Source organism: Cebus imitator, unplaced genomic scaffold, assembly GCF_001604975.1.
Source record: "Cebus imitator isolate Cc_AM_T3 unplaced genomic scaffold, Cebus_imitator-1.0 Scaffold610, whole genome shotgun sequence".
Lineage (NCBI taxonomy): Eukaryota > Metazoa > Chordata > Mammalia > Primates > Cebidae > Cebus > Cebus imitator.
Window position 1 is genome coordinate 53,409 of NW_016107925.1, and position 11,877 is coordinate 65,285.

Genomic DNA, 11,877 nt, shown 5'->3' on the forward strand with positions numbered 1-11,877 from the left:
TTTGAGACAGGGTCTCACTCTGTCACCCAGGCTGGAGAGCAGTGGTGTGATCTCAGGTCACTGCAACCTCTCCCTCCCTAGTTCAAGTGATTCTCCTGCCTCAGCCTCCTGAGCAGCTGGGGTTACAGGTGTCTGCCACCACACCCGGCTAATTTTTGTATTTTTAGTAGAGTCGGGGTTGCACCATGTTAGTCAGGCTGGTCTCAAACTCCTGATCTCAGGCAATCCTCCTGCCTCATCCTCACAAATTGCCAGGATTACAGGCGTGAGCCACCGCTCCCAGCCCATTTCATTTCTTTTAGCAACATTTATGAGGCTGGGCATGATGGCACATGCCTGTAATCCCAGCAGTCTGGGAGGCAGAGGCAGGCAGATCACTTAAAGTTAGGAGTTTGAAACCAACCTGGCTAACATAGTCAAACCCTGTGTCTAGTAAAAATACAATAATTAGTTAGGTGTGGTGGTGCACCTAACTAATGCCAGCTATTTGGGAGGGTGAGGCAGGAGAATCGCTTCAGCCCCAAAGCAGAGGTTGCAGTGAGCCGAGATTGCACCACTGCACTCCAGCCTGGGCAACAGAGCAAGACTCTGTCAAACAAAAACAAACAAACAAACAAACAAACAAAACGACTAATGAAGTGCCTGCTGTATTGCAGACACGTTTTTTGACAGAAGATACAAAGATGAATAAAACCCACTCTCAGGCTTCAGGGAATTTACAGCATGCAGAGGGAAGAGAGGAGAACTGCAGTCAGTTAACACATTCTAATACCTGGGGTTAAGGACTTCAACAGAAGTATGTAAATAGTGATCTGATAGCAAAAGTGGGCATATCTATCTACTGTAATTGATAGGGGTTTTAAAATCAGGGAAAGTTTCCTAAAGGATGAATGATACTGAGCAAAAAAGTGAAAAAATATACAATTGAGGTAAAAGAGTATCTTGAAGAACAGTTAAGAGGTGAAGAATGGACTGATTTTAAAGTAACAGTGAGGCTAACTACTATTTATTTAGCACTCACTATATGCAAAGTATTGTTATGATATGGTAAATGCCATTACAAGTTTCATCTTACAGATCTGGCAGTGGAGGGAAGCTTAGAGAGAATAAATGACTCACCAATGATCACCACAAAGTGAGCTGTGTGGCCAGTTGGTCCAAACACAGTCTTCACTTTTATCCCCTCTGGGACAGGCAAGGGGGAAAGAGTGAGATAACAGATGAGACTGGAAAGGTACATGGTGTAAGGTGTTGTTTGTCAAATTATTATTATTTTGTGTTCCGTTTGCCCTGCAGCAAGAGAACTGAGATCAGGACGGAAATACATTCACTGGATTCAGAAGAGGGAAGTCATAATAAGACCTTTCCCTGAATGAAAACGGGAGCAATGTGTTGAAAATAGGTGGGAGGAAAAATAAAATTCTGCCTTTTCAAAAAGTGTGTCTGCGAAGAGATGAAGAGAACATGGGCTGGTCACTAGAGAGCACTGTGGGGTCACAGGTGGAACTCGTCTTTCTTCTCTTCCTCCCTCTTTTTTTTGTTTCTTTTTCTTCTTTCTCTCTTTCTTTTTCTTTCTTTCTTTCCTTCTTTCCTTGTTTCTCTTTCCTTTTTTCTTCCCTTCTCTTTTTTCTTTCTTTCTGTCTTCTTTTTTTTCTTTCTTTCTTTTGTTTTTCCGTCTTATTTTTTATTTTTTTATTTTAGATGGAATAGGTCAGCGTTGACATATTGAACATTCTGGGGGAGCAAGGGAGTATAATTGCTGGATCAATGTCCTTGATGTGTAGGGAGGTTACCCATGCCCAGGAGAGGTGCCCTTTATTGAAAGACTAGGGGCCACACATAGTGGCTCATGCCTGTAATCCCAGCACTTTGGGAGGCCAAGGTAGGAGGATTGCTTCAGCCCAGAAGGTCAAGACCAGCCTGGGGACAAAGTTAGACCCTGTCTCTACAAAAAATCTTAAAATTAGCCAAGCATGGTGGCACACACCTGTAGTTTCAGATACTTGGAGTGCTGAGGCAGGAGGATAACTTGAGCACAAGACTTTGAGGCTACAGTGAGCTATGATCACTCCACCGCACCCAGCCTGGGTGACAGAATGAGATTCTGTCTCAAAAAAAAAAAAAAGAAAAAAAAAGACAGAGAGAGAGAGAAAGAAAGACTAGAAGGGAACATAAAATAAACATCGTAGATGTAGATGTCTGTAGTTTGAGGGCAAGGTTGGATTTTGAGGCTTAATAGCCTCCTTTATTTTTTATTTTATTTTTTATTTTTTTGTGATGGAGGCTTGCTCTGTTGACCAGGCTGGAGTGCAATGGCGTGATCTTGGCTCACTACAACCTCCACCTCCTGGGTTCAAGAAATGCTCCTGCCTCAGCCTCCCAAGTAGCTGGGACTATAGGCACCCGCTATCATGTCTGCCTACATGTTTTAGTAGAGACGGGGTTTCACCGTATTGGCTAGGCTGGTCTTGAAATCCTGACCTTGTGAGCCACCCACCTTGACCTCCCAAAGTGCTGGGATGACAGGCGTGAGCTATCGTGTCCAGCCAATGACTTCCTTTTTCACCACGAAGTAAGAGGATTTATGTTTTGCTGTAAGTTGGAAGAGGAGACTAAGAAGTGTAAGGAAACTAGAGGTGATTAGTTTGAAATAATAGTTGAATAGGAATATGAATTGCAGATGAGTTATTCCCAGAGAGCCCAGCTAAAGCTAGAGATGAAATGCTCCACTGAAGCAGAGATTCTATGCTGAAAGCAGAGGTGGGTTTCAGTTAAACCCAAGAGGTAGAGATAATGGAGTGAGAAGGATCAAGACGCTAGGACAATTGCAGGAAAAGTTGGGAAGCAGGTTTGGTTAAGGGGGTCAGATGCCAATGACTGCAAGGGGGTGAGAATAAAGTGAAAAACAGGAAACTAGAAGCACTGTTTGAAGAGCCATTGAGGGTGACAAAAGGGTATTAGCTGGACTCAATGAAAAATAATGTATTAAAATATACTTTTTACAAAAATCTTTTCATAGTCATTACCTCAGAACATGAAAATGGGCAATAGGATAGAGGGGAGAACTTTTACTTTTGACTTTACATTCTTCCATACTGTTAGAGATACATTCTATGCCATGAACAAGTATTACAATTGCTATTAAAAGCTAGCTAGAGTATCTATTGACAGGGTATGCAGTTAACTAGAGTACATATTAATTAAGTACTTTTTTAGAGACAGGGTATTGCTTTGTCACCCAGGCTGGAATGCAATGGCACAATCACAGCTCATTGCAGCCTCAAACTCCTGAGCTCATATGATCCTCTCTGGAGGCCTCAGTCTCCCGAATAGCTACAACTATAGGCACACGCCACCAGGCCTGGCTAATTTTTTTTTTTTTTTTTTTTTTGTAGAGGCAAGGTTTCATCAAGTTGCCCAGGCTGGTCTTGAATTCTTGTACTCAAGCGATCCACCTACCTCCACCTCCTAAAGTGCTGAGATTACAGGCATGAGCCACTGCACCTGGCCTTAGAGTACATTCTTATAAATAAAAGCACTGATGCGGTGAGATTTTACTATTGGAAACGAGAAGTCCTTCAAGTCTTAAGTCCTTACCTCATTTCCTACTCTAGGGTCCTCACATTAACCTGTAGACTTCCATTTCCTGTCACCCATTCTCTTGTTCTCCTTCACTCCAAATCACTTAGGACTGAAGGTGATGCCACAATGTTTCTGAGAAAAGAAATCAAGGAAATGAACTGCATACCTATGCACAGATTTTTCTGTCTAATGAATTCAGTTGCATCGGCTGGGATCATTGAGGATGACCCTAGGAGGTAGAAAAATTGACAGAGTAAAGATAATATGACATTCCTAATAAATGAGCTAAAGGTCTAAACACTCTAGAAGGTTAATCTGGAAAGCTTCCAAAGTCAATTGTTTACCTTACCTATCCTTTTACAAAGTCTTACTTGATCCTAACTGAGTCAGATAACCCCTTGTGATTTTATCTAAAGCATCCCAAAAAATAGAGGAAGAGAAATGAAAGGAGTGTTTTGTCTTAGAGTCCACTACCTAGCTTTACAGTACATTTACCCAATTATCAAAGTGCCTTTGTTGCCAAACATATAAAAAATGTGAAAGTATTTGGCACAGTGAGAATTCTGTTATCAGATCTGAAGGTAGCATTTGTTATTACAGTATAGTGCTGGTTGAGCAAGGTCTTGGAAAATTATCTTAATGTTTATTTTATATTAACTCTTACAGTAGATTCCAACAGGTGACTTTTAAAAACACTCATCAAAGAATTGTAGCTGGAATGTAGAACTAGCCTAAAACTGAGGAGATAGATGCCGTAACCCAAGCAATTTTATAAACTATCAGCCAACTTTTGTAAAGGGTTGCTATTATTAAGCAGTTTGCATGGTTTTTATGTAAATTTCCCTTTGGTTTACAAACTTGATTTATAGGTCAAAATTTCCCTCAACTTTAAAAATTCAAATTTCACTGCTCTTGTTTACTTCTAACACTGGTTTCTGTGGTATGTGATTAGAGGATAATCTGTGGCTATCTAAAGACCTGTGTTTATATTTTGCAAGGTACCTTTCTCTGTATATGCAGGAATTCTCTTGTTATTGTGAAATCTATCCTCTCCTCTTTGTCATTTATGAAGGAGTGCTGGAAAAATCTGGAGTGTCTCCAGTCCTCTTAAGCACATATTTTTACCATGATTTTATGCATGAGACCAAAATGCTCTGCTGGAAGCATTATTAACACACACCAAGAGATACTTTAACATAGAAAATCTTTTTAAAGTATGTTTCAATCACTATTAATTGGCTTCTCAGAAACCTCTTATTATATCTTTCTGGATTCCTCCACCAAAGCTGTTTTTCATGTTTTGATAACAAAAATTAATTTGTTATAGATATAAGCGAAGAGAACTTGACTTTTTTGTCTCAGGCCTTTTGATAAATGCTTATTACTGAATTGCTCTTCCTTCATTTAATTTTCTACTACAGGGCTTTCACCAGGTTTGAAAAGCATACATTAAACAATATGCATAGCAACCGTTCTTTCCACTGAATGAATGGAACCATAAAGGTTACTCTACAGGCCAACTGAATAAGCTAATTTAGCCACTGCCTGTGTATGTTAACCAGAAGAGAAATATTTCTATGGCATTTTTTAAGAAAGATGTATCTTAAATGAGCATTTTTTAGTATGAAGTGACTTAAACTTGGACAGTGTTTGAAGTTAACTGATTCAAGCAGTATTACTGGTAATCGTGACAGTGTAAAATTATTTAGCATGTGTAAAAACAAAAAAGGAAGGAGCAAAACCCTACCAGAATTTATCCTTAAGATGCGACTATCAAGATCACTACTATTGATGAGGCTGGAAAGCTGCCATTTCATTAAGTGTACCTTTTCTATTAAAAGAAATATTTTTGGCCGGGCGCGGTGGCTCACGCCTGTAATCCCAGCACTTTGGGAGGCCGAGGCGGGTGGATCACGAGGTCAAGAGATCTAGACCATCCTGGTCAACACGGTGAAACCCCGTCTCTACTAAAAATACAAAAAATTAGCTGGGCATGGTGGCGCGTGCCTGTAATCCCAGCTACTCAGGAGGCTGAGGCAGGAGAATTGCCTGAACCCAGGAGGCGGAGATTGCGGTGAGCCGAGATCGCACCATTGCACTCCAGCCTGGGTAGCAAGAGCGAAACTCCGTCTCAAAAAAAAAAAGAAATATTTTTGGAAAAAAATAAATCCTGAGGGCCGCTGTGGTGGCTCTCGTCTGAAATCCCAGCACTTGGGAGGCCAAGGCAGGTGGATCACTTAAGGCCAGGAGTTCAAGACCAGCCTGCGCAACATGGGGAACCCTCATCTCTACAAAAAACACAAAAATTACCCAAGTGGTGGCACACGCCAGTAGTCCCAACTACTTGGGAAGCTGAGGTGAGAGGATCACTTGAGCCTGGGAGGTTGAGGCTGCAATGAGCTGAGATCACATCTCTGACTCCAGCCTGGGTGACAACGCACGACCCTGTCTCAAAATAAGGAGTAGAAAAGAGGAGAGGGAGAGGAGAGGAGAAGAAAGGAGAGGAGAGGAGATGACAGGAGAAGAGAGAAAAAGAAACCCGGAAGTACTGATGGTAGTTCATCAATGGTATGGTGTTGGGTGAATACATCCAAATGCTCTCATGCACAGTGGTCTTAATGGGAAATCAGCTTGTTTGGCATAACATTCACAATAATATTATCCCCATATAGCTGTTAGTCAGATTCAACAGCATCAAGATTTTCCTACATTGACCTCATATGTCTAATTTTCTTCCTTAACTGTTAAAGCAATTCCCAAAAGTCATGTCCTTCATTTCACTCTTTCATTTATTGGTATGTATCTCATAAGCCTTGACATCACCACAAGCCATTACCACATATTACAAACTGTGAATAAACATTCTCTGGTATATCTATCTTGGAACATTGCATAAATGTAGCAAAACTATTTTCTGTCAGAAATACCTCAGGGGAAGGGTACTCGTGAATGGAGAGGCATACATCTCCTCTGAAGGCAATTGTGTTTGCGCAATTTTCTTCTCATGGCCAAATTAACTGAAGGAAAAAGAGAGAAGCATTAGGAGCAATTTTCAGAGGTTTAATTATTGTTTAATCTAGACAACGTAAACATATATTTTGGAACCAAACTAGACTGTGGTTATTTGCTATTTGTTCAGATGTGATTCTGAAATTAAGAATCAATGTGATGCATATACACAAGGGGTGTTCCTAACAGTTCATGTTAATAGCGAGATCATCTTTTACATTTATTCATTTACTTAATTCCTATCGTTAAGCAATATACCAAGGTCTAAAGAGTAATATCCTCCTCCTTTTACATGATTTTTTCCTAAATGCTCCTAGACCTTTTATTTTATGTAGTAAATTAATCACAAATATTTTGTGAGAACATTGTCCAAGCTATTCCGTGTTTCCGAAAAGTATAAATGGCTTGAATAGTGACTACTGTAAACAATAAGAAGGGATCAAGCTGCTTTCTCAAAGTTGCTGACTTGGAACTTTTTTTTAATTTATGTAAAAGAACAGACCAGGGGACATCATTTAAAATAAACTCACAGTGGTCAAACTTCTAATTAACTAAAAAGCAAAGTCTGAATTTTTAACAAGTAATGCATCATTTTCTATTCTAACTGGAGATGTATATTATCAAGAGAATAATCTAACATATTTGGATGTAAATATTGCCACCTTTTTATTTAAAGTTGGGTTTGTGATATTCCTGAGTCAGAAAACTTTTAACTTTCTAATTTCTTTTCCTTTTTTTTTTTTTTTTTTTTTTTTTTTTTTTTAACTTACCAGTTCTTTGAAATCTTAGCTATTTGGTTTTGAAGTAAAAGTACATTAGAATAATTTTGTGTACTAAATTTCTGTTAAATACAATATAGTTGATATCATCTTTGAAAACATGTCAAGTAAATTAATATTATATATCTTTACCATACATATTTTTGACACTTTTTGGCTCTATAAGCATAATAAGAATAACAACTGCACTAATTGTTTTAAGTGACACGCCTAGTTACATAACTAGAAATAACAGCTATTGACTTGTTTTAAGATTTCATGTACATTTGGTCACAGTATGCTTTTTGTATGTTAATTCAGTCCCTACACTGGCCAGCAACATACTTATAAATAAAATTCTTTGGAGTTTCCATTTTACCTAAAAATTTATAGATTTCTTTCCCTCTGTAATGAATAGACCAACATTTCTGTTTCATTTTACTTGTAAAGGCAACACATCTACAATAGCTTAGAGATCTATTTTCTTTGCATTTAGAAAAAAAGTGGTAAAATACTTATCATTTTGAAGTCCAGCTATTTTTAAAATATTGAAATAATAGACCCAACAGGATAGATAGCATACTTTCAAAGTCCTACACATTTATCCCCAATACTACTAACCGCAAGCACACCTAAGCGGTTTTCAGATAAACACAATCATGCTCAGAGACCCAGGGATGCAAACAGGCAAAACTAGTTACTTGTACAAATGTTATCAAAGGCCTACCTGGTCTCTGTCCGCTGATAAGGAGAAGACTCATAATAAAAATAAAAAATGCAAAAAGGAATTTCTGAAATCTCATTTTCCTACCGCACAAAAGTGAAGCAATGGCTCTCAGTGTAAACCAAACGATCTGTAAATAGTCTGTGCAATTTCTGTGTGGCTGTCTTCACATTCTAATGACAAACCTCAGAGAACTGCCAGCTGCGTTTTCCAAGAAGGTTAATGATCACATCAGACAAGGTTGCGGAGCTCTGTGCTGTGGTCAGAGCCTCCTTCAACCTCAACCCCCTCCTCCACTCCTCTCCTCCTTTCTCCTCTGGCACTCCCCTTTATTTCCATAAGCAAATATTGGTGAAATAAACCATTCAAGCATGCTGTGATTTCAGTGGAAGTATACTCTGAAAGCTCCAAAAAGAGACTGACTTAAATTCAATCTGGATACGAAGAAATATGTAAAACAATATGTGACACTGCCACCTCCCCTTACCATTTGCATCTGTTTAAACTTTGCTCATATTGGTCCCACATGCAGAAACCAGTGGAAATGACAGGAAGTCTCCATTTTGTCCTTTTCGGAAGGAATTCTGAAGCTCTAACATAAGACCCACAAATGCTTTGTGGCAGAACATATGCCGAAATGCCTTATCTTCACCAAGCTTACTACAAAGAGGTGTCTGTTTGCACTCTCTCCAAATTACCTAACTCATGTGGGTTTGTATTGGTAAAGATTTTGGAAATTTAGAATGTTTTGAAATAAATCTGCAAAACATTTACATTTCTTTTAATATTTGGTAAAATGCAATTTTAAAAGTAACGAGATTATTTTCATCTGCAAATGTCTAGGATTTTAAAAAAGGAAGTTCAGGCAAGCCACAAACTCATGAAATCTATGTTGTGTTAAAAATTTACATGTGGTGGAATACCAGGCTAACACACCACAGTCACAGAAATTGGAGATGGAGAAAAAACATCTTAGTTTATCTCCCAGTGAATTCAGAAGACACAAAAACAGTCTAGTCTTGGCCTTCTTACACATACACCAAGATCTCTTTTTGTTTCAAGTGCTCCCTTATATGTCAGATACAGCTGTAATAAATGGAAACGACTATACTTATTATGTAAGTATAATAAACTCCATTTATGACAGCTATATCTTACGTATTTTAGGTAAAATGCAAAATACCAAAAGAATAGTGTAGATATACCCTGAAACAGAAGTACAGCTAAAATACTCACTCTAAAGCGTATGGAATTTGTTTTGAATTGTTAGGAGTTTTTGTTGTATTTGGTTTCTTTAGACTCAGAAAGCTGGTCCATAACCTTGGGCTTCCTGAGGTTTGAATTTAATGCCCAATTTGTCTTGATGTACAATAAGTCAATCTGTAAATTTCCTTACCTATCTAGTTAGGCATGCGGTTTATAACAGGCAATGGCATACAGGAATTCTTAAAATCACTTTATTGAAGTGTTGAGAATATATTGACCTATTTGGGGACTTGAAGCATAGTTTTAAAGGATACTACTTTACCATGCTGTACATCGCTTCATAAAATCAATGGGATACAACAGAGTTTGAACTCGTGATATAAAAGTGACTTATGAATGGCAAAGAGCTGCATTCTAACAGAGTTGAATGTTAAATCAATAAGAGACCAATATAGATTTTGGCACTAAAACTTCGTGCCAAGTTTTAAGTCTATTCTTATAATAGTTAGTCTTCTTTATAGATAAGATAGAGATCTACCACAGACAGCAAATATTGACTAAAATTTTTATATTTCATTAGCAGGTAGTCAACAATGAATTCCTAGAATATCGCTAATATACACCAGTGCTGTGGAAGATACATGTCTCCGCTGATCAGGACTGAGCAAACTGTTATGTTTAAGTTATGTAACCACATAGGACATACTTTTTCTTATCAAAAAAAAAAAAAAAAGTGATAAAATACTTGGTTTTCTACCTGAAAGAGTGCATAGGTATTAAACTCATGAAAATTTAGACATGATTTATTTACATATTTTAAAATTATTGTTTAAAAAAAGGTGTTTAGTTGTCTTCTGGAGTATAGTAATAAAGTGATTATACAGTTAATGAGCAAACTGAAATGCTAGACAGGAGGGACAATGACAAGTAATGCAGCATTTCTGTGGAATGGAGTAAAAAATAGCAATAAATTATTCATCTTAGTACAGAATAACTAGATGTGGAGAAATCTTGATAGGAAAGCGTCAGAACAATGCCACTGGCTCTGCAAACAGCACTTTCAGCCTGCAACTACAGGAGAACAAGGAATCTTCTTTGTTTACATGAACACAAACCTAGACTTCCACCCAAGTGACAGCCTTTGTGAGAGAGGCAAGCACTGTGCCTCTGGGCCAAATCCTATGTTAAGTGTGTTGCATTCATTGCTTCGCATAATCCTCCCAAAAACGCTCTGCAGTATGCCTCCCTGCTTACCAGATGAGAAAACTGACAGCTAAAGAGGTGTAGCCTCCAAGGGCTGGAAGAATAGATCAGATCCAAATTCCATAATCTCAGCTTTCAACCATTTTGCTATCCTCCCTTTTGAGGCCCAAATCCTAGTTCAGAAAAAAAAAAAAAAAAAAAAAAAAAAAAAAAAAAAAAAAAAAAAGCCTATCGAAGCTATTGTAAAACGAAAGATAAATTAGCAATATATTTCTTTTTTGTTTTGTTTCGTTTGGAGATGGAGTCTCACTGTGGCTCTGTCCTCCAGGCTGGAGTGCACTGGTGCAATCTCTGCTCACTGCAACCTCTGCCTTTGGGGTTTAAGTGATTCTCCTGCCTCAGCCTCCCCAGTAGCTGAAATTACAGGCACCCAACACCACGTCCGGCTAATTTTTGTAGTTTTTTTTTTTAGTAGAGATGGGTTTTCACGATGTTGGCCAGGCTGGTCTCATACTCCTGACCTCAGGTGTCCGCCCACTTCAGCCCCCGAGTGCTGGGATTACAGGCATGAGCCACCGCGCCCGGCCATTAGAAATACATTTCTTGTATGAGGTTGAATACTGTGCCCCCTAAAATTTATGTCCATCTGGAACTCACGATGTGGTCTTATTTTAAAATAGGGTCATTGCATGGGGCACAGTGGCTCACACCTGTAATTACAGCACTTTGGGAGGCTGAGGTGGGTGGATTACCTGAGGTCGGGAATTCAAGACCAGCCTGACCAACAGGGAGAAACCCTGTCTCTGCTGAAAATACAGAATTAGCCGGGCATACCTGTAATCCCAGCCACTCGGGAGGCTGAGACAGGAGATTCCCTTGAATCCGGGAGGCAGAGGTTGCAGTAAGCCGAGATTTTGCAATTGCACTCCAGCCTGGACAACAAGAGTGAAAGTCCGTCTCCAAAAAAAAAAAAAAGAAAAAAAGAAAAAAGAAATAGGGTCACTGCAGATGTAATCAGTTAAAATTGAGATCATACTGGAGTAGGGTGTGTCCTAAATCCGGTATGGTAGCTGCTGCCCTTATAGGAAAAAGAAGAGGGCTGGGCGTGGTGGCTCACACCTGTAATCTCAGAACTTTGGGAGGCCGAGGTGGGAGGATCACCCGAGGTCAGGAGTTCCAGACCAGTCTGACCACCACGGAGAAACCGCTTATCTACTAAAATACAAAAATTAGCCAAGCATCAGGGCGCATGCCTGTAATCCCAGCTACTCAGGAGGCTGAGGCAGGAGAATCGCTTGAACGTGGCGGGGTGGGTGGGTGGCAGAGGTTGTGGTGAGTGGAGGTGGGCCATTGCACTCCAGCCTGGGCAACAAGCGCGAAACTCTTGTCTCAAAA

The 11,877-nt window shown here is 39.3% G+C and overlaps 1 protein-coding gene across 1 annotated transcript in view; it reads right to left on the reverse strand.

The window, feature by feature from the left end:
• Positions 1–8,296, reverse strand: part of APELA (apelin receptor early endogenous ligand) — an 18,385-nt gene extending 10,089 nt beyond the window's left edge. Inside the window, exons 1-2 of the mRNA XM_017516942.2 lie at positions 8,077–8,296; positions 6,510–6,599 (exon numbers count right to left, since the gene is read on the reverse strand). Of these exons, the coding sequence (XP_017372431.1) occupies positions 6,511–6,599; positions 8,077–8,152 (165 nt within the window). The 5' untranslated portion in view covers positions 8,153–8,296 and the 3' untranslated portion in view covers position 6,510. The remainder of the gene's footprint in view (positions 1–6,509; positions 6,600–8,076) is intronic.
• Positions 8,297–11,877: the final 3,581 nt, after the last annotated feature.